Genomic DNA, 22,302 nt, shown 5'->3' with positions numbered 1-22,302 from the left:
GTCATTACATTACACACTGCTTTTGGGGAGGTGCCCGTTAGTCTCTCATTGTGTTACATTTTACTGGTGCGGTAATACCAAAATAAATGTATTTAACATGTAAAAAAGATAGATAGATAGATAGATAGATAGATAGATAGATAGATAGATAGATAGATAGATAGATAGATAGAAAACCTTATGGGACAACACCTTCGATTTTTGGGGAGCGTTAGAATACGTGGTTTATTGAGTAACTCCAAACAATGTGTGTTATTAACTCTGCTGGGTGTAGGGTTACCAACTGGCCCCATAATTCTGTGACCGCAGATTAATCAATTTTATTGAACATGAAAACCTGATCTGTTTTAAAGATTCCCGGGAGTATGGGGCGAGTTGGCAACCCTTGCAATGCTGGGGGATGTCTTGTCATCAAGTTACATCAGACAGCAATAACCAGACAGTGCTGGATGGGTTAAAACCGAATCACTCAATTTGTAGGCAATAATCATTTCCACTTCACTGCTTCAAACAGTAGAACATTCTTCCCACCAACACAATGCGCGGTACAAGTCACTAAAAACGCGTGAAAAGCGAAAGTGTGTGTTCCGTTTTAGTGTCCTCGTACGTCTACAGTACCAAATGTGGCCCTGCTCTGCCTTTTTAGTTCCGTGGTGCGTGTTTGGTTCTGGGCGTAGAAGAGACGTGGCTGCGGGAGGAGCTGACTAGCCGAGATATTTTCAGGACACTGCACACACAGCAGCCGCTAGTACTGTAGCTGTGTACAGCTTGAGAGAAGGGACTGGATGGCAGGGTCAGTCTGGAGCTCAAACTACAGGGTAAAAATAATCATGAACGTTTTTTTTTTTTTAGTACTGAAATGAGAACGTTTAAAATGTAAGATTATCCGGAATGAAAATGCAAAAAGGCAGTAAGTGAGTAACTTTTGAATCGTTCTTGTAGTGCACTACTGTACTGTATTGTTAATAAGTTCTGCTAGGTTTATCCTCATTGGCAATAATAATAATAATAATAATAATAATAATAATAATAATAATATAAATCTGCTACATAACGTTAAAGCGAAAAGTGTTAATCCATCGATCGATTGAATTTGGATTAGTTAAGAAATGCATTTCCCGAGATCAAAATCCACCCCCGTGTCGATTTTCTTTTGGCGAAATGTGATGCAGTAGAGTTTCTAGAAAGTTATGCTGGCACGTATTCGCGTTGGCTTGATGACGACTTCGGTTAGTGCAGCTGCACCAGACTAATCGAGATTCCAGATGGAAATGCGAGGTCCTGCAACATAACAGTTTGGAGAAAAGGTTGAAAACTGTCCTGTGCGAATTCCTAAGTATCCCAGCACTTCTACGATTACAAATACTTAATAACGTGGCATTGCAATGTTTAACTTTGCGTTTACATGTATTAAATACCATGGATATTTGGTGATTTGGACTGGTATACACAGTGCGAGTACGTGCAAGAAGCCCACCAACTAATGAAATTTATAATTAAAGTTCGGGAGGAGGGTCAGACACCAATCTCCGCGTCACCAAATTGAATCATTCAATTTACACATTAGCTAATTTAAATTGTTAGCACTATAAATACCCGCTTCACTTATCTCTCAGTTGTGTTTTGATTTCATCGTAACCCACCACCTCCTCCTTTCTTAACAGTTTTTATGTTTTATCAAATGGGGGTCTCAGCCTCGTCCAGTTGGCCAGGCAGCGAACCCTCAAACCAAGTTAGGTTTGATGCCAAATGAATGTGTATATACAGCATACTTTTCTGTTAAATCGCATACTCCGCATTCTCTACAATAAATATTTGTACTAAAACATTTTGTGATTGGTGTTTGTCCCGAACTACTGAATTAATCTATGCAGATCAGAAAATCTGTGCGGCTTTGCTGCTGAGTACACTACCCGACGACCTATCCAGGTCTCAGTTATTAGACAGCACTGTGATTGAAACGAGATTTCCTCTTGGTGGTGTGCGTGGTACCCTAGCAATATTATTCTGCATGCAGAAAAAGACTAGGCATTTTTCGTTATGCATTATCCATCCTTTGTAAGCATAGTAATAAATTCACCTTTTTAAAAAAAAATATTACCGGTTTTTTTTAAAATTATCCAACCACATACAAGTGGCATGCGCTGTAATGTTATTTCATCTGCTTTGAATTTCATTGCACTGTGGGTTGTCCTTTGTGATGTCACCAAACAGTTTCCATGGAATTTATGAAGCTGAGGCAAAAATCAGTGGCAAGCAGCAATGTTGCATTCAAGGGTAGACTTTTTGGTGCTCATTACAATGGGTTTTAAAACCCCCTTAGCTACTGAATGGAGCAATTTTGAATAAGGAATGTTTCATTGCATGAACATACTTGTGACAATAAAACTGTTACAAAGATATAAAAATAAAGTTGTTTTACTATGAGTTAAATAAGACACACCTGAGCTTGTTTCTGTACACTGGGGCTCATCAAGCTCATAGTAAAATCTGGAATGGGGGAAACTGCTATGCAATAGGAGTCTTACTTCCACCCCTGTCATTGGTTGACATAACTGTTTCTATGGAGTTAAATTGTGTTGTGTGACATGTATTTAGAAACCTGCTAAATTAATATCTGTTAAAATATTTATTTGGCTACAAAACATGCTATGGTTTCTGAATACAGATTCTGAAGAATCATTTTCCTACAAGCAGAAAACAATGTTTACATATTCCTACAGCTGCGTCAGTCTTCCTGGGGCTGAAAATTTCAGTACAGGGATGGAGCTGCATTTCAAGTTATGAAATGTGCTCTCTCTCTCTCTCTCTCTCTCTCTCTCAATAAAGTTTGGCCGAGTGGTTCAAGTCTAGTCTCGCGTTTCTACATGCTTTCTAATCTAAAACAAAATAAATAGGAACACTCCTAAGAATAAAAGTATTGGCAACATTCTGACTGGAGTGACTCAAGTCAGGGGTGTCCAGTTGGCACTTAAACTCTTTGTTCCGACCTTGTTTTAAATTGTTTGGTAATGATATCATTTTACCTGTTTAAACTTGGAGTGGAATGGCCCTCCAGGACCGTGATTAGACACCTCTGGTGTGGAGAGATGGAAATCCTAAGCAGTCTTCACAGTGTAGAATTAATGTGTGGAACTTTTGTTCATATAGTGGGATTCTGCAATGGTGACTGGTACACCATTCAATGGGACGTTTGATAAATGTGAAATTTTACAGTCCTTATTTATTTTTACATTTTGGACTACGTTGTTAGATAGAACTGTCAAGACGAAACTGGACCTTGAAGAATACACACATGTTCCTGAAGCCCAAACAACTGCTGAGGTTGAACGAGGGCTTATGCACTCCCCTCTCCCCTGTGTTTTGTTCCCCAGTGCTCAAGCCCATGTTGGAGTGTGTTAGGACTGGATTCAGAATGAAAGGACCGAGACTGGCGTTGTGTTTAACCCTGAGCGTCGCTGCCTTGCTGCTTCCTTTGTCGTGGAGCCACAGATCCAGTGCTAAGAAGATGCCCCAGACCGCGGTGGTGCAGGCTGCGGCTGGCACTCGCTGGTGGTGCGCCGAGGAGCTGCTGAGTTTCGGGGCGCTGTCGGAGCTCTTTGTGGGGGAGAGGGTTGACGCCTGGGTCTGCTCTCTCATTGGCTCGGTGATGGTCGGCCTCAGTGGCATCTTTCCCCTCCTGGTCATCCCCATCGAGGCTGGGGCCACCCTGAAAACCGAAGGTGGGTGATCGTTTCTGAGAACGTCCAAGTTTGAGCCAGAAATGACTTTCCCTTTAAGATCCCTTTTGTGCAGTTACAGCCTGCAGCCACCAGGTGGCTTGTGTTTAATGCAAGATTCCTATTTAAAGGTAGCGGGCCTGTTTGCTGAATTACAATGTACAAGAAATAAAGAAGTAAACACGGATCTTTAAATAGCATAGTTGTGTCCATGAAACGGTCACGCCTAAAACGGTAACCAAAATGATTCCATCGACCAGCTTTGACTGCTAAACCCTACACTTATTCCGGATGACTAATAAGCTGCTGTTCTACATCAGTGAGTCAGTATTAAGCGGGTAGAAATCATTTCTTACAGTATTACCTGGACTAATGGGTCTCTCTCCATTTTAATTAGTAAGAAAGTAACAAAGATCGTTCTCTTTAAGGCTTGTGCTGTTCCCTGCCTGTGATTCAGAAACAATGTGTATTTTGCTCTAAAGGGCTGCCCCTGGGCTACCCTGGAATAGTCTAGCTGCAGCGCCTGGAGTAGCCACTGTGCATTCTGGTCTGGGTCAACACCTGCATATCAGTCTGACCTGCTCTTGTTTCATCCATGCTCTCCCTGCAGTTTGCTCATTTTTCTATGCAGTATGTAGCCTATTCATATATCTTGTAAATGTGTTAGCTCCTATTTCTATAGATCATTTAAATTTGTATTCATTGCAGATGGTGTTAATATATACAGAATGGACTCTGCTAACAGCCAAACTCTGTGGATTGATGTGTCTTGGACGCCTCTAGCATTAGACATTCTGTGAACCCTTGGTGCCAGGATTCTTGGGATGCATCACTGCTCCCAGACCTCTGGAACTCTGAAACCCCATAGGAGATTAAACCTCCAAGCTTATTTGTTTGTCCAGGCATTCCTCTGTCAAAGTCGAGAAAAATCTGGCAGCTCTACTGTGCTTCCCACAGCTGGCTGGAACACACTTTCTCCAAGTGTCCAACAGCCTGGACGTGATAAACCAAAGACTAAACAAAGTGGCATTTTTTTGTTCTGCTTTCTACTGTGGTTTGTACAACTGCCTCGCCTCTTTGACCTACAAGGTCTGCATTTCATAGCAAACTCCACTTAGTGTTTGGTATCAGACCTGGGTCAGTTATAATTAACGGTCTCGATTACAGCAGCAGTGTTTGCTTACAGTGCTACAATGATGATATCTCGTTCTGTTGCAATGTTAGGAGGCTTAAAGATGGCTAGCTTATTAACATTATACTGTATATATACACCTCTGTTCATGCAGGCCTATTCTAAACCTGAAATGCTTGACTGGCAGAGTAGCTATGGCTGGAGTGGGTTAGGTAACAGTCCAGTCCTGTTGAGACCTGCTTATCTCCTCCCTGCAGGCTTGGTAATATTGGGGTAACTGTGGAGATGAGGCATGGAAACAAACACTGGCAGATTGGAGTAACAAGCCCAGCCACTGGATAGCTGTCCTCTTGCCTTCAAATCGTTGTTTTCGTTCTTGATAATGAGCTCAGTGTCAGCTATGTCATCTGCTTTCCACTGATATAAAGGCTTTATATCATCTCCCTGCGCCAGTCAGCGGCTGTCGTTCTGAATATGCAGAGAGAGTGCTTGGCAGCCCTGGCCAGCCCCTGGCAGCCTCAGGTAGCGTGCTTGTCAGGGTGGGTGTACTCCAGATAGTTCTGCTTTTGCAAGGAAACAATGTTCTTTTTAGTGTGGTACAAGAAAAGCAAAAGTCTTTTTTCTTATTTTCTTTTTTGAAACTCATTTAACCTCGAATTCCTGTTGAAATCCAAAACGTTTTTTTTATGGTACAGGGTTTGTAGGACAGAAGTCGGTCAAATGCTCTAACAATACACACTGGTAGTGTTCCCTGATTATACGTGGCCCTTTATCCAGCGGAACAAGATATATGGTCACGTCTCCCGGTAGCACCATAATGCCACGAAGTCATTGTTTGCTGTTTTGTTTCCCGTGCAGCGGGTTCCCAGAAGCTGAAGCAGCTGCTGAGTTTTGCGATTGGTGGCCTGCTGGGTGACGTCTTCCTGCATCTCCTGCCAGAGGCCTGGGCTTACTCCTGCAGCAGCAGTGGGACAGGTAACCTGTGCTGGTTCTGTTATGAGTGGCCGTGGGCCTGGGAGGGAATGGGGTTCAGGTTTAAAATTGTGAAGTTACAACGCAGAGCTTAAGAGTCCATGCGTTAAACGGAACAGTTCAAATTGACAAATACAGAAATGGATATAGCAGGGTTCAATTCCAGCTCCCTTTTTACAGTATTCCAAAATTCCAAAATCAATAAACAACTTACCAGGCAGGATGTTGTTGACCCTTTAGTAGCTACCAGTCTGTTTGTTACCTGATTTATTATTTTATTTTTTTAAAATGTCAAAATCTTAAATCTTCATGTATGTACGTATGTATGTATGTATGTATGTATGTATGTGTTTGTTGCCATGCAGGTGGGAGCCACAGTCACCAGCAGCACAAGACTATGGGTCTCTGGGTGATAGCAGGGTTGCTGACCTTCCTCATCCTGGAGAAAATGTTCCCTGACAGAGAGAGGGAGGAAGAGGATGAATCCCCGTCTGTGAGTGTTTTTTTTTTTTTTTTATGCTGTGTGGAATATTAAGAGATTCAGCAGCATGCATATACAGGCTCTCATGGACACTGTGAATATTGAGCTCCAGGTCTGTATTAGTGTCAGGTGAACACATAAAGGGTGGTGGATACTAGAGCAGGTGTGATGGGTAGACAATTGGGACATCCTTTCCCAGCATAAACTGTAATGTATACAAGGCATTCAAATGGCAATGATGTTTTTTTGGGGGGGGTTTTTGCCACTTGGTGGTGCAGAGTGCAACACATGCATGAGAGAATAATTAATCCTGACTGAGCTGACTCATATTCAATCCATGTTTCTTTGTAACAAAGGATGTGGATCACATGTATGAGGCATGAATGAACACTTCTCTCAGCCCCCTGTTCTTGCAGGAATACATGCCTTCTACATGTGATCAACAGCATGTGTTACAAAGAACATGGAATGAATACTGGTAATTAAATCCACATGAATTAACAGGGCTGAATTCAAAATGAATTACTTCAGAACGCGAGAATATGCAGTAGATATTCGGGTGTTATTACTCTGGTATTCAGCCGGAATTCATTAGGAATTTGCAGCCATTATTTGGGTGCATTCTTCTGCAGGAAGTGCTTAACATAGGCAGCAGTAAAAGGGCAAGGGAGGTTGAAGCACTTAATAACTATGGCAGCGGTTTCCTTCCTTGAAAGCTGAAAGGGCCTTCTGGCACAAGCTGCCTTGCATCCTAATTGGTCACAGTTGACAGCATGATTGATGCCAAGGGTTTTAAAACCTAATGCAGTTTTTTATTTATTTATTTTTTGGGGGGTGCTATTATTCTGTGCTATACTTTTGATGGAACACAACATCGTGTGATGTTTAACTGTATGTATCCCGTAATACTTTGCAAGTACTTTTCAACATGATCGGGACTGCAGGGGCTGTAACCTTGTTATATTAGCCTACTGGCATTCTCAAGACTCTTCTGGTCGTTTTAAAGCGTGTGGTTGTGGTTGTGGTTGTTGCAGTCAAAGCTATTTCCTAAATCTTACCTTTCGTACCCTAAGTAATGCGGTGTAAATAAAAGTACTGTAACCTACAGCAGACAAGCTGTTCGCGTTGCATAATTTAGAAGTCTGCAGAAAAGAGAGCATTAGGAATTGAGGTTGATTTGCTATTTGTATCTGTTTTGACAGATACAGAGATGTGCACACACACAGCTTCTATGTCACATCTATATTGGATGCTGCCTCCATGGCACTTCAAGCACTATGCTGTTCAGTTTTAATCTACGTTATCTGAAGTTGGGTTTATAAAGTGTGGGCTGAGTGAGCAATCTCCGGTAGTGCAGTCATATTTTGACATGTGGACAATGTCCTATACATTTGAATTAGAAAAACGTATGCAGTGATGTTGCATGTATAGTGATTAGAATACAGGGCACATGGAGAATAAGTACAATGCTCGGCGTACGTGTGGTGGCAGGTGGTGAGATTCCACTTATATCCGTGTTCGATATTCATAGCTGGAAGTCACAGGCTGACCCTTCTCTGACCCTCCAATAAATCTGCTCCTTATTCACAGCCCCCAATAATCTCATGACCTATGGATGTTAAAATATAGTTAATCCTCTTTCTGTAATGCCCCAGTAGTGGGGATGCTGTTGTGTTATTGCATCTGGAAATCAAATCGTTGGTAAGCTGTGTAGAGAATAATACCTGTGCTTTACATATATATATATATATATATATATATATATATATATATATATATATATATATATATAAAGGTGCTATATAGGCGTCATGTAATATGCACTGTGTAAAATAGTTTAGCGCTGAAGAAAAAAGGGAAAAAAGATCTAAAGTAACAATGGAATGGAGTGTTTTTGACATGGTACAATGCTATAGTATTGCAAAAAATAAGGCAGATATTCTGGCAGTGTAAGTGGTAAGAAATAAATAGTTAAACCAGTCCGGTATATTTTAGATACGCAGTTTTGTGTTCAGCTAAAAGCCTCCTGGCTCTGATGAAATCAGCTTTTACGGCGCAAGGAAAAAAGTAATTTGTAAGTAATTGAAGTCATTTGTGTTTGTTCTTGTTTGTGAGTGACAAGGTGGCAGCTGTGCACACCGGAACACTCAGCAAGCCTGACAGCATCTCATTTGCAACTGTTAATAAAGACTCACAGATACATGCGATTTCTAACTTTGTTCCAAGGTCTTATTTTTAATGGGTTTGCCTTGGTTGTGTCACTAAATTATGCTTCTTTTTAACCTTTTCAGAGACGGTATAAATATACTTATCTTCAGTGTCATCATCTTGCATGCAAACTTACATTAGTATATTATAATAGCAACATATGTCAATTGAAAGCTTACTGTGAATTCAGTTTCAGAAGCAGCGATGTGTGTAAACACATCTGCTAAGAAATATTTAGTATTGTGACAGCTGTTCTATAGATGTGTGTATTTAAAGCAGAATACAATCTTAATCGTCTGCAAGCTGAAACTTAAAGCATGGCCTGTCTTACTGAATTGCATTCATTTTCCTGGGAACTGGGATAGATGTAAGAGGAGAGAGCAAAGCTAAGTGGGCCAGCGGCAGGAACAGATTTAACAAACTCTTGTTCAGTGGCGGGACAGCTCGAGATCCGTGTTTTATATCCCCCAAGTATCCTCCTTTATTAATAGTGCTGTGGGGTACACAAAATGAGAGAGAGTCCAGTTTGGTCAGAACAGGTTGCATGAGTAAAGCAACCAAAGTCTACTGAAAGCTGATGAGGAGACTTTTTAACCCGTTAAATACACCGATGCATGCACTTGCCAAAACTTTGTCTACTTGAGTTTCTTGTAAGTTTAACCCATGTGTGGTCCACTGCGCTGTTGAAAGGACAGTACAAGCACTGGGAGGACATTTGCAATGTACAAATCATGCATCCATATGTACAATATCCAGGAAAAGATAAAAAAAAAAAAAAAGTTGAATTGCACACAGCAGTTTGCTGGTACATCCGTGCTTGCGTGATTATTGGCGGGATAACACAAGCGGGATTAGTCAGCTGCAGCTGTCGATAGCACCCTGCTGCTCTCCTCTTTCTTGTGCTCTTCGTTCTCGTTGCTTGTAGAATGTGGGAACAACGTTTTTCTTCATTAAGATTTATTCCTAACATACCATCTGTTATGTTGAGTAGCGCTTTTGTTTAGATCAATTGAATAGACCTCTGTAAATATAATATGCAGTTCATTCATACACGGTATTTAAAGCATCAGTAGATACCGCACACTACTTGACATTAAACTCCATTAATATTCTGTAGTGTGCACAGCAATAATGTAACATTAGATTAGAGATTATGAAAAAAGCACGATTGATGTTATAGATTCAGCATGGGGAGGGGGGGTACTTAGAGATGCTATGAAGGATCAGCTCAGAGGCAGCAAACAGGGGGAGGCACCTGAAACAAATGGACATGTGAAAAGGTAATCTCTTGTCCTGAGAGGTTTGTGCTCTAGCCCTGGTAACAAGAACATGGCACAGTCTCAGCACTTGTCCCAGGGGTGATTACTCTGTGTTCATAAATGATGTCATCCATAAATGTTATTCCAGGGGTGCTGTGTCTTAATTTTTTTACTCTCCTTCCCACCTTGTGTCTATAAATCAGAGGGAAGCGAAGTTGTTAGGAGCCTGATAACAAACCTAGCTGCTGCGTTATCTCCCAGCGCACCTCCTCCTTGGTGCCTCATCACTCTTTATCTCACCAGGATACAGGAAGATACATGAACAACCTGCAGAACACTGAAATACACCTCATCCACAGGAATTTCTTCTTTTTGGGGCTGCGTCCACTGACCTCAATAGCTGACCAAGTACATAAGGGGTGATCAAACCATAGAGCTAATCAGGAACGTTAAGCAGTCTGTAACTGATCGTTAAAATCAATTCAGTGATCAACAGGGTTAGTTGTTGTGATACGGGAGTGTTGTTTTGAGTGGGTTCGGAGAGAATCTGTTCTCAGCCAGGGCATTGACGCATACCCTCCACCACCTCATGCTCCAGTTAGTGGAATAAATCATTTTAATTTTCAAACTAAAATACCCCGTTCTGGTATGACTCCCAGCCCTCCTGCTGCTGTTTCACATTGCTGTGGTGATGTTCATTCTGCCAAGAGGTGTACTGTACATACATACATGGGTGTACATACATACATGCATACGTACCTTCATGCATGCTTACAGTGCAAGCATACTTAATGTACATTCATTCATGCTTACATACCAGGACATGCATGACGTTTTGTGTGTTCACATGTTTTGTGGGGTGCATCACACCAGTTTGATATGTTGCATTAGCTCCAGCTCCAGTTATGCCTGTTTTTCTTTTGATTTTCCTACAGAGCTGCACAGACTCTGATGCCAGTTTTCACAATGGAGCCTGCGCTGGACAGATAATCTCTCTGAAAGATAAGACCAGACACTCCAATGGTCACTGCAGTAGCTCTACGAAGAAGCCCAAGACAATGTTACGCCAAACTACAGAGACCATAAAGGTTTGAGGAAATATTTTACTTTCTTGCCAGCAAAACAGCAGCTGGAAAAATGTTGTGATTTATGTGTATGTATGCGGTGTAGGTGCTCAGGTGAGTTTTTTTTTAAAGTATCTCTTAAGGATTACAGTAACAGTGTAAGGAATGCTTTTTGCCTTTGAAGGCATTAGTATCTTAAAACAGGTCACTACTTCATTTGAAGCTCGTATCTTCTAACCAAGCTATATCTAAAAACAATCCAAATGCCGAATGCCTATTTCGTCAGACTTTCCTCATTCCCCAGTTACTGTGGATTTATAAAAACAGAATCTCTTATCAATACATCGGTTGCTATTCTGAAACAAAATCTGGGGTGGGGGGAGGGTAGTAAGTGGTAATCTACACTCTTATAAAACTGATGGCTAATTTACTGCTAACAGCTGTGGCATGGAGTAAAAATACCCCTAATTTACATGTTAGTTACCAGCCAAAATGTTTGCCAGCTTGACTTGATTTATGATTCAAGGTTATGGATTAGGAATTGTATACCTGCTGAGGCCTCTGAGAGTTTGCTTTTGCTAAATCTCAAGTTCTGCATCTTGGTTGATTTTAAAGTGGTTAAGATACAGTGTACTATGCACGCAAAACTGCCGGGATTCCAGCAGTTAAATGCGATAACGTATCAACGTGTTGAGTCTAGTTCACAGATTCAGATTTTGTTACCATAAATGCAGCCGGGGATTCATGTTCACTTCTGCTGCTAAATAATTGAGACGATGGAGGTGGGGGTTAATGCACAGCGTAATTCGCCCCCGGCTCCTGAGAGCTCAAACTCCTTTGATGTTATTCAGACAAACTGCTGTTACCCGCTGAAGACACAAATGTTGATTTCTTTTGTTTGTTTGTTTTTTTGACTGCTTGCTTATTATTGTTTTTTTTTTTCATTCCGATTTGTGCTGCTTTAACAGACGAGCGGTTATTTAAACCTTCTGGCCAACTGCATTGATAACTTCACACACGGACTGGCTGTGGGAGGCAGTTTTCTTGTCAGTAGAAAGGTAGGTGTGTGTCTTTAAGTCTCCTGTGTGGGTGGGTGTGTGTTTGACTATTTTTAGGAGCATACTGTACGCAAAGGGCTTGTATTCACAATTTACTCAATTGTCATTAGCACATTATTTTCAGAAAGGAAAAAATACGCCCAGTTAAGTTAACAAATCAGGAACTCCTAGATTTAATTCAGGGGGTTGCAAGTAGTTTTCTTTTTCACTTTTAGAGTTATAATTGGTGATTTTTTTGTTTTTGTTAAAGTACCGAGGACTTACAGAGACGAGGGGTGAACGATGCAGTATACAATAATAATACAATTATAAAATAATTCCAGCTTGTAGGGTATGCTAGAACTATATTCACTCCTCTTTCAAATGCTCTGTGTGTTTGTGCTCCACTTGTTTGCACTATTAGCATTGAATTCCTGCATTTATTTTTTATTTAATTTAAGCAGACTAGAAGAGGCTACTGTACCTTCAAACCCACGGTTTCTACCTACAGTACAAAGCAATGTAATAATTTCTGTACCTCCAGCATGTGGTCCATGAAATTGCTTTTTCCTTGTCCATGCTGTTAGGGGTCGCAGTCAAAACACTGTCAAGCTGCAGTAATGGACAGTGTTCACGGCAGACATGGCTGGTAAACCTGTTTTTCAGTTTGAGTTGTTTTTAAACCCATTGCCTCTTCACACAGGAAAGTATTGTGAGATGCCATTATTACTGTTAAGTACACAGACCTTCACAATGAACAGTTATATCGGTGGTTCCCTTGGTTACCTTCCATTACCCTCTTTCCAAAGCCTGGTGCACTGTCATTCATTAGTAACCCCGTCATTGCTGTCTCAACAGGTCGGCTTTTTAACAACGCTGGCTATTCTTCTTCATGAAATTCCTCATGAGGTCAGTAAATGCCACTTTTGTTGTAGCTTTCCTGTTTTAAATGTTCTTGCAACAGAATGACTTGGGTGGAACAAGTTTTTTTTTTCTGTAACCGTACTTAATTGGAGCGAGTGAACTTTACTCATTTTGACATGAAATGGTAAGCTTTTTGTTTGTGTGGGTGCAGGAATGTGGGTGGGTTGATTCAGGATACTGGAGATTTGCTTTAGTTAAACGTCTCCTCTTAAGCAGTGTCTCCCCACACACAGACACAAGAAAAGGAAAACCTTTTACAGTTCAATTGCAGCATAGAGCTGGTGGAAGCTATCATTTAGGAGGAAGGAAAGAGGTGGGGCCTTCAGCAATATGAGACCAGCATTCATTTTTCCAAATCTTTCTCCATATCGTACTTTGCACTTCCTTGATCGTTCAGTTAAAGGTGTAGTATATAGCAGGTTATTGGCCTACCAATAATAAAGAAGATTGTTGCTACATTTCTGTCTGCACCATGAAAGCAGTCTGTACCAGGATGGAGTAAGACTCTTATTGCTTAGCAGTTTCACCCATTCCTGGTTTTAGTACGAGCTTGATTAGTCACAGTGTGTATAGGTAACAAGCTCGGGTGTGTCTTCTTAAACTCATAATGGATCAAACTGCTATGCAATGGGAGTCTTATTTCCATTCCTGGTGTAAAACCCGATCTCATCTCGTTCCCAGTATCAAACTGGGGCTGCAGCCGGCTCCATCTGCAGTCTACAATCCCATCTGCAACCAGATGCTACACACATTGCACAACTGTATGTCCGTTTTTAGCAATTTATAAATGTATTCACCCAGCTACCCTATGTTCTTGACAGTATAATACATACACAGCCTTTATGTGCGACCTGTAGTATATATATATATATATTTTTTTTTTTTTCCTGCAATCAGAGATTTAAAACTAACCTTTCGCATCCTTCACTTTGGTCCCTCATTAGGCAGCTTCTACCATCGCTTTCAAGTCAATCCCAGTGGCAGATGGGAATGAGGCTTAAAAAGCCCATCTTGGCTATGCAGGGTATCCTGCCAAGTGTTTTTAAATAGAGAAGTCTTTGCTTAACACACTGCAAACCCTCTGAATTGCAGGTGGGGGACTTTGCCATCCTGTTGAGAGCCGGGTTTGACCGGTGGAGCGCTGCCAAGATGCAACTCTCCACAGCGTTTGGCGGGGTGCTGGGAGCTGGCTTCGCATTGTGTGCACAGTCCCCTAAAGGAGCAGGTAGGGTATCTGTCAATCAAGGAGAGGTGAGGGGCATTCTGGGTGTGTCTCTTTCTTTTCTCATTGTTCAGTGTAGCAATATTAAAAAAAAAAAAAAAAAGTTCAGACTTTAAGACGTTACAAAAACAATTGTTTGACAGACGTTTCAGCTAGAAGACAATAGCTAATCTAGTAGAATTTGACTATTTAAGTTCTGCTGGATATCTTGCTTTTGAGTGTTTTATAGATACAGACAGTGTTAGTTGCAGGGGCAACCGTTCTCTTTTCAAAGCAAGCTGTTTCTGTTTGAGATGCGAAAAAAGGTTTTGATTCCACAGTTTCGTTTTTGTCTGTCGGTATAATCATAATAATAATAATGTTGCCGTATCTTACAGGTGAGTTCTATTAATTTTTTTTTTTTTTAAACCACATAGAAGGCACAACCTCCTGGATCTTGCCATTCACTTCTGGAGGATTCCTGTATATAGCTCTGGTCAATGTAGTGCCTGATCTTCTTGACGAGACCAATCTTAGGTAGGTGGACGCTTTGCTTGCGAGGTTACATTGCAGGGTCTCCTCCCCTTTGCAAGTAGCAGATGTTTACAGCTGCTGTACAGCACTGGGTTGTCAGAACCCATCGTTACAAGCTGCTTGGTAGAGTTGTCAGGAACAGTAATTGCAGACCGGATTCAAGGTTTCCCAAAAGCCATTGTTCATTCGAGCCAGGTGGAACTCTTACAGGAGGGAATAGTTGAAAGTTCATACAGCAGACTTGCTAATCAAAACTAGTTGGGACCAGTCCCTGTTCAGAGTCCTTGTCTCATGTTTGTTGTGTGTTTCTGATACTGCTTTTAAATGGTTACAATTTTGATATAGAATATTAGGTCACAATATAGGGGCTAGATTAAAGTACATTTTGTTTGTTTGTATGTTTTGTTTTCTTTTCTCTCATCACCTAAAGGCGCTTTGGTTCAGAAGCAACTCTTTTGCAGTTGCTCCATTTTCTTTCTCCACAGACTTGCGTAACACAGACTGGATCAGCAGAGTGTCTCTTATGGTTTAAGAGCGGGTGCCATCTAGTGAATGGAGTTTTCTTTGGTATTGCTGTCCATGCACAACACCTGTGCAAAATACCTTGTACCCTACATGGCACTGTCTCTTGCAGCTATACAGATCCTTTGGGATCTATCCTGCACAGGACTAAGATGAAACACAGTCTGGTAACTGGAGCCTGAGAGCTCAACACAGATTTACCATTTTTCTGTTTTCCTTTGTTTTTTCTCTGCAGGCAGTCTGTCCTGCAAGTCCTGCTCATGTGCAGTGGTATTGCAGTCATGGTCGTAATGTCAGCAATAATTGAGTAAACTCTTCGGGAGCAGAGCCATGTGACAATCGGCAAGCTGGAAGAAGGACAAGAACAATCGCCCAACAGACTACTCAGGACCCTTCTGAAACAGCCACCCGACAGACTGCTCAGGACCCTTCTGAAACAGCTACCCGACAGACTGCTCAGGACCCTTCTGAAACAGCCACCCGACAGACTGCACAGGACCCTTCTGAAACAGCTACCCGACAGACTGCTCAGGACCCTTCTGAAACAGCCACTCGACAGACTGCTCAGGACCATTGTGAAACAGCTACCCGACAGACTGCACAGGACCCTTCTGAAACAGCCACCCGACAGACTGCACAGGACCCTTCTGAAACAGCTACCCGACAGACTGCTCAGGACCCTTCTACTCCGGAACTTGAATTTCAAGTACCTTGCTCAGCGTTTTTTTAAGGCTTTATTAAGTCTAATAGAAGATCATAATCAAACACTAAATTGAAGTGGACTGACAATCTCTTCTGTTATTTTTAATTTAAATACTAGTAATAATAAATAATATAGTCTTAAAGATACACTTTTAGCCACTTTTTTCAACACTATTTATAATTTTAAAGGTGATTTCAGTGTTGTCTTTGATATGCAAAAGCAACAAAAAAAGGGGGTGGTGGTCGGCTGTGTTGGAACAATTTACAGACTCAAAATAAACACAGCCAGAGAGCCAGGCCTGGAAAGTGCAGACTGAACTGAACTGAAGGGGAGTCTGTGCCACTGAATGTCAGAACAATCTCCGGTTTGTACCCACCTCCAGGGACAGCGCGGAAACCTCCAGAGAAACACAGACTGAACCCCACTCCCCACACCCACCTCCAGAGAAACACAGACTGAACCCCACTCCCCACTCCCACCTCCAGAGAAACACAGACTGAACCCCACTCCCCACACCCACCTCCAGAGAAACACAGACTGAACCCCACTCCCCACACCCACCTCCAGAGAAACACAGACTGAACCCCACTCCCCACTCCCACCTCCAGAGAAACACAGACTGAACCCCACTCCCCACACCCACCTCCAGAGAAACACAGACTGAACCCCACTCCCACCTCCAGAGAAACACAGACTGAACCCCACTCCCCACATCCACCTCCAGAGAAACACAGACTGAACCCCACTCCCCACTCCCACCTCCAGAGAAACACAGACTGAACCCCACTCCCCACTCCCCACTCCCACCTCCAGAGAAACACAGTCTGAACCCCACTCCCACCTCCAGAGAAACAGCTCCTATCTATATTTATATCCCTTAAGTCCTGCGTAAGTGATCTTCAACTTGCACCTCATTATAACTAGGGTTTCACACTATAAAGCCAAACAGTTCAAACAGTTTCAGTTCAAACCTGTAGGATAAACTAGAGCCCCTCATTATGACACCTAAAGCGTTTGTTTCTCCGCGGTTGCAACTAGGACAGGACAAATGTAATTGTTCTGGCTGTAAACTTCCGAAATTCTAGTTTAAAATTCTGATTTTAAAAAAATGTATAGGTTTTATTTTTGGTACTAATATATATAGTCTATATTTGAAAGTGGAAATAATGATTAAAAAAATATATTTATTGGTACTAATCTCTAAAAAAAACGATGGTCCCAAATAATCTTCCAATATCAATTTTTAAGTAACACTTCTTGGGAGGAGGGGGGGGGGGGGGGGGGCACCCTTGTTCAAACTTTGCTTTTGAAGTGCTCTGATGTTAATGGCCCCTCTTCCTGAGTGATGACGGCTGCCCCTGTACAACCAATCATATACAAGCATGTTACAAAAAGTATGTTTTCAATTTAGACTTTCAAGTATGCAATGTTTCAACCTGCCTAATGTCAACCGAAAAAGAGTTCCACAACCGAGGAACACAAAAGCCAAAAAACATATAAAACTGGCTCCAGTTGCTTGGTTATCAATATAACCCTTCAGTTGATCACTATGGCAACATCATTTCTGTTGTCGTCGTCGTCCCCCATTCACCACCAGCTCTTACTTCAGCCTGTCATATACCTTAATAAATAAGCAATAATCCAAATGGCCTGTTACACTGTGCGAGACACTTTGACCTGTTACACTGTGCGAGACACTTTGACCTGTTACACTGTGCGAGACACTTTGACCTGTTACTAGCTGCCTGTCAGAGGGTGATTTCTGAGGTCTCACGTTGGCTTTACCAACAGGAAATTCTGCTAGAAGGCATTATCCCTCCCATTGGGCAGAGCATGCCGGCACCTGTCGTCTCCAGACACCTTTTAATGAGAGATGGGATGGTCTTAATTGAGCTTTCCTATGCAGTGGCCGGTGAAAATGTTTGAGCATCCTAAAGATTTACATGCCTATGCAATACTGTTTGATAAAAGGCAAGTCTCTTTAACCTGTGTTCTCCCATTCTGCAGAATTCCTCTTTTAGGAAGAAGTTAGCCAGTAAACCAATACAACGTGTTTGAAGCAGTCGGTATTTGCATGCATAAAGGTGTAGTGAATGTGAATGTCCCCCCAGCAGAACGTTTTTTTTAGCCACTTTGAGACCAGCAATGACCAAAATCTCTGCACTTTCCTGGATGTCAGTTTGTATAGATAAGAATTTTTATTTTGCATATACTTTTATCACAGTTATTGTACACTTTTTTGATGTCTCTGTAAATATTTTGCATGTCTATAGAAATAAACTGTGCATATAATGTGTATGTGTTTTATTATTATTATTAGTAGTAGTAGTAGTATTAGTAGTAGTAGTCATAGTAGTATTGTGTTTAGTCAATCATTAACAAGGAATAACAGTTTATTTTAATAGTAAATTTCATCACATACGCTTTCTTATGAATACATTACTTACCGGCACATGGTCTTTGTAATTTAATAACTCTTTCAAATATATTTTAAAACATACTTTACATTATTTAACGCATTACAGATCCTTAAAACAAAATGACCTATAGAGCTGTTATTATAATATGTATCAATGGCTTTTGTTAAACATTCAAAACAGTTCGTTGTACCACCCTCCAGGCAACGAATGTGTCAATAACGGTTTGTCTACACGCAGCAGTGGAAGACCCCGGCTATTTGGAGTTTGTTCTTTGAATTCTTTCATCTCTGGGTGCTTCTTAGTATTCCGTTCTGCTCCTCTCCTCAGGCACTTGCTCAAGACTTCTCAGTAATATCAAGGCCCTGTAGCTGCTCCTGTGGTTCACTCTGTAGCATGCTGTTCAGCTCCCCTTGTACCCTTCATAGCTCAGCAGAGGGTTCTAAAATGTGTGCACTTTGATGTATAAAAGGGGGTTAGAATTTTTGTACTTTTAAGTCCAATAAAGCGTTGCACTTGACAGGACCTGTGATTTAGCAGCAGTTTTTAGTCTCGGTGCCTCTGTAACCCCTTTGTTCATGCTGGATGACTTGTTACAGGGTGCATCTGCTTTTTAAGTAAAGATATCTTCCATAGCAAACTATTTATAATAAGTAATAAATGCTGAATTCTCCTGTAATAAAGGAAGCTATAACAATTCAATCACTGCGAATTATTCTCATTGTCCTCGCAAGTAGGAGAATGTCGTGTGCAGCACTTTTCTGTAGAACTTGGAGAACATTTCTACTTTTTATGTCACAGTAGTTTCTTTTAGTATTGCTAAATAAATACATATTGCCTCCTGTACAGAAAAATATTACATAACTGAGGCAAAGCCTAAAATCACAAGGGATGAAGTGGGGAAAGGTATGTGTACTGAAGCTGATAGAACATAGATTTGAGGTCTTGGCTACTATACCAAATCTTTGAAAGAACAGTACTTGTTTTTAATTGCCATTCCCTTTATTATTTTCTTGGCAATGCAAACTTTTTGCTGCATTTAGGATTGTAATGAATACTGTTACATGTGACACGCAATCTGTATTTGATGTGTACTGTATGAGGTATCTATATCTTTGAACAAAAAAACAAAACAAAGAAAGACAGAATTAAATTATTAGGAATGAATAGAGGCCGGTATGGAGTTGAGATTTGTGAGCTGCGTCAGTATCAAAACTCTAAATGTCTTTCAATTCCAGACAATATGCACAGACACCAGGCTGGGAAAACATTTAGTCTTTGTCTTGTTCCTTATGTTTTGTGTCTTTAGCTCAAGCGTGGGCTCTTCGTTTTCAGCAAATCTGGAGCCTGAAGAGTACCGCATTCTTTCTGTGTTTGCGAGCCTGTCAAACTATTCCTGCTTTTGACTCAAGCCCTCCGTAAAGCAGGGGAAAGAGTAAACACCCTGGAGAAGGAGGTGACAAGAGGCCATATATTCAAGTGCTTGTAACACAGGGATGAGGAAATAAGAAGGCAAACCAAGAGCATTAAAAAAAAATCTCTTTAGTTTCTCCTGTATAGGGATGAATTGATGTCCCACACTGCAGCTGAGCAAATTCCATTTAAGTATGTGCTCGAAATGAAAAACAACTCCAGCACTTCATGAATTGCATTAGCGCTCATACATCCAATCTTCTATGCAAATAATATTTGCCAAGGCAGCATCTGGTACTTGCTCATTCCATTGTGTGCTTTATTTTTAAAACTTTATTCCTTTAGCTGAATACAAGAAAATAAATTGCCAATTTCCAAACACTTGTGACTGTTCAGTCTATAAAAAATCCAGTGCTTTATATAATTGAGGGTAGTACAGAGTACCGTTTCATAATGATGACAGACTCATATTTTCCCAATTGCCCACTGTCTTGATAATAATTTTCACTTTGCTAGATCTGTTTGAAGCCAAGCTTTACTTAAGGCTAATCAGTGCTAGCAGAGAACATGTGGGCCATTTGATTTGGTGCTCAAGCATTCCTTTCATTGAGCAGCAATTCAATCCATGCCATTTGAAATGCTCTCCAATCGGAAAACCAGCTTTTACAATAATGCCTTGAGGTCCAACTCCGATGAGTCTTTCGCAGAAAACGGTATCTAACATGTTTAACTGAAGGTTACCCTGCACCCGAGGTTCCCTGGGTTTCTCCACATGGTCACAAATATCTAGGCTGCCAGAATATTTTATAATCGGTGGGTAATAAGTATTACTGTGTGGCCAAGAACTCCCAATCTACTGTTAACAATATCTGAGCGTTAGCAATGCGCAAGGCAGACAGACTGGAAACACCAGCTATTTAACAGGTGACGGAAATTAAATAAATATTTCATTTAAATGATACGCTGCTTCCCATAGAAACCATCGATCTACGTTTTTTAACTTCAGTCTAGTACAACACACAATCACATATCTGCTGGTAGTTACCTAGATGAAGGAGTCTTTTTCGTAAGGTGGAACAAGCGTTGCATTTTCTTTGGAGATTGGATACAATCATTCATCAATAAATGGTAAAAACAAGATATAAAATGCAACCAGCTGTCTAAAGCCACAGAAAATTAGTCAGTGGATATCGCTTACTATGTTGCAGAGGAGGCTGTGTGGTCCAGTGGTTAAAGAAAAAGGCTTGTAACTAGGAGGTCCCTGGTTCAAATCCCACCTCAGCCACTGACTCATTGTGTGACCTTGAGCAAGTCACTTACCCTCTACAGAGTCAGCTACAGAGTCACTTACGTGATTGTAAGTGACTCTGCAGCTGATGCATCGTTCACACACCCTAGTCTCTGTAAGTCACCTTGGATAAAGGCGTCTGCTAAATAAACAAATAATAATAATAATATACCATGTCATTCTGTGCTCATTTCTGTAAATTCCAATGCAGCTTATTACAGCGAGTGCATGGCAATGACAAAGCATGCACATTTAAAACAAATGTTATTACAGGATACGTTATCGTGTTTATCCTCTGGCTCTAGTGTTGACTTGCTTTCCATCTAGCTTTCAAACTGCAAGAATTGATTGTTATCCAGCAAGTTAATTTGCACCTTGTGTTTTTCTGAGGATAAATAATGTTGATATTCTTTTTTGTTGCTCTCAGCTGTTTTATAACTTGGAAAAGATCATTTTCAAAGACATTGGCCTATGAGGGCAGCAGTGTGGAGTAGTGTTTAGGGCTCTGGACTCTTGACCGGAGGGTCGTGGGTTCAATCCCAGGTGGGGGACACTGCTGCTGTACCCTTGAGCAAGGTACTTTACCTAGATTGCTCCAGTAAAAACCCAACTGTATACATGGGTAATTGTATGTAAAAATAATGTTGTAACAATTGTAAGTCGCCCTGGATAAGGGCGTCAGCTAAGAAAATAATAATAATAATAATAATAATAATAATAATAATAATAATAATAATAACCTGCATTTTAGATTATATTTTGTTTTTTGTTTTTCAAAGTTTTCTGCAGATAATTCATCTGATGTACAGTGAGCTTAATTTTTAAGTTGTACTGTTTCTTGGTTTGAATCTGGCAGGTGTCGTCAAATCAGTTTCAGGGCTGTTAGAGTGTGCCCAGGTGGGTTACAACCAACGGTCAGATACTTTGTAACTGTCAACCAACGGTCAGATACTTTGTAACTGTCAACCAACGGTCAGATACTTTGTAACTGTCAACCAACGGTCAGATACTTTGTAACTGTCAACCAACGGTCAGATACTTTGTAAATGTCAACCAATAGTCAGATACTTTGTAACTACCCCTGAACACAACAATATAACCACAACAAAACATGGGTAGCCATATAATTACAACTCAAATACACTGCCTGTAATCTGTTAGATATATATATATGTGTGTGTACTGTATGTATGCAGGCATGTGTTGTATGTATGAAGTTAGCTGTGCACGTTTGTGCATCTGCCGATTTAAATCTATATTTATCTTGACTTTTTTTTTCAGGAGTACTCCTTAATTAAATGTAACCCACGTTCTCTTTCCAGTAGCAGCGACTGTAAGTGATACAGTTTACATTTTTGAAAATAATCTATTTGAGGAGCCGGATGCGAGAGAGCTCTCGGGCTCCTCTTGTGATTTGCCACATCAAAT

At 40.9% G+C, this 22,302-nt stretch overlaps 1 protein-coding gene across 3 annotated transcripts; it reads left to right on the top strand.

The window, feature by feature from the left end:
• The first annotated feature begins 584 nt into the window (after positions 1-584).
• Positions 585-15,530, top strand: LOC117432382 (zinc transporter ZIP13-like). Of its 3 annotated transcripts, none has more exons than XM_034054241.3 (10): positions 585-818; positions 3,375-3,722; positions 5,710-5,826; positions 6,189-6,316; positions 10,707-10,859; positions 11,804-11,893; positions 12,731-12,781; positions 13,889-14,021; positions 14,435-14,534; positions 15,289-15,530. In XM_034054241.3, the coding sequence occupies exons 2-10, from the start codon at positions 3,386-3,388 to the stop codon at positions 15,362-15,364; spliced, it is 1,185 nt and encodes a 394-aa protein (XP_033910132.3). In that variant the 5' UTR covers positions 585-818; positions 3,375-3,385; the 3' UTR covers positions 15,365-15,530. The 3 variants fall into 3 exon arrangements, with proteins under 3 accessions (XP_033910132.3, XP_058858184.1, XP_033910131.3); XM_059002201.1 differs by having other exon boundaries at positions 815-910; XM_034054240.3 differs by lacking the exon at positions 585-818 and adding an exon at positions 823-914.
• The last annotated feature ends 6,772 nt before the right edge of the window (positions 15,531-22,302 follow it).

The sequence above is a fragment of the Acipenser ruthenus genome, chromosome 27, assembly GCF_902713425.1.
Source record: "Acipenser ruthenus chromosome 27, fAciRut3.2 maternal haplotype, whole genome shotgun sequence".
NCBI lineage: Eukaryota > Metazoa > Chordata > Actinopteri > Acipenseriformes > Acipenseridae > Acipenser > Acipenser ruthenus.
Note: the sequence above shows the minus strand (reverse complement) of the source record. Positions and strands in the feature narration are given on the sequence as shown.

Coding starts and splice junctions, on each gene's coding strand:
- LOC117432382 (XM_059002201.1), top strand. Junction 10,860..11,803: donor AAACTACAGAGACCATAAAG/GTTTGAGGAAAT, acceptor CTGCTTTAACAG/ACGAGCGGTTATTTAAACCT. Junction 14,535..15,288: donor CTTGACGAGACCAATCTTAG/GTAGGTGGACGC, acceptor TTTTCTCTGCAG/GCAGTCTGTCCTGCAAGTCC.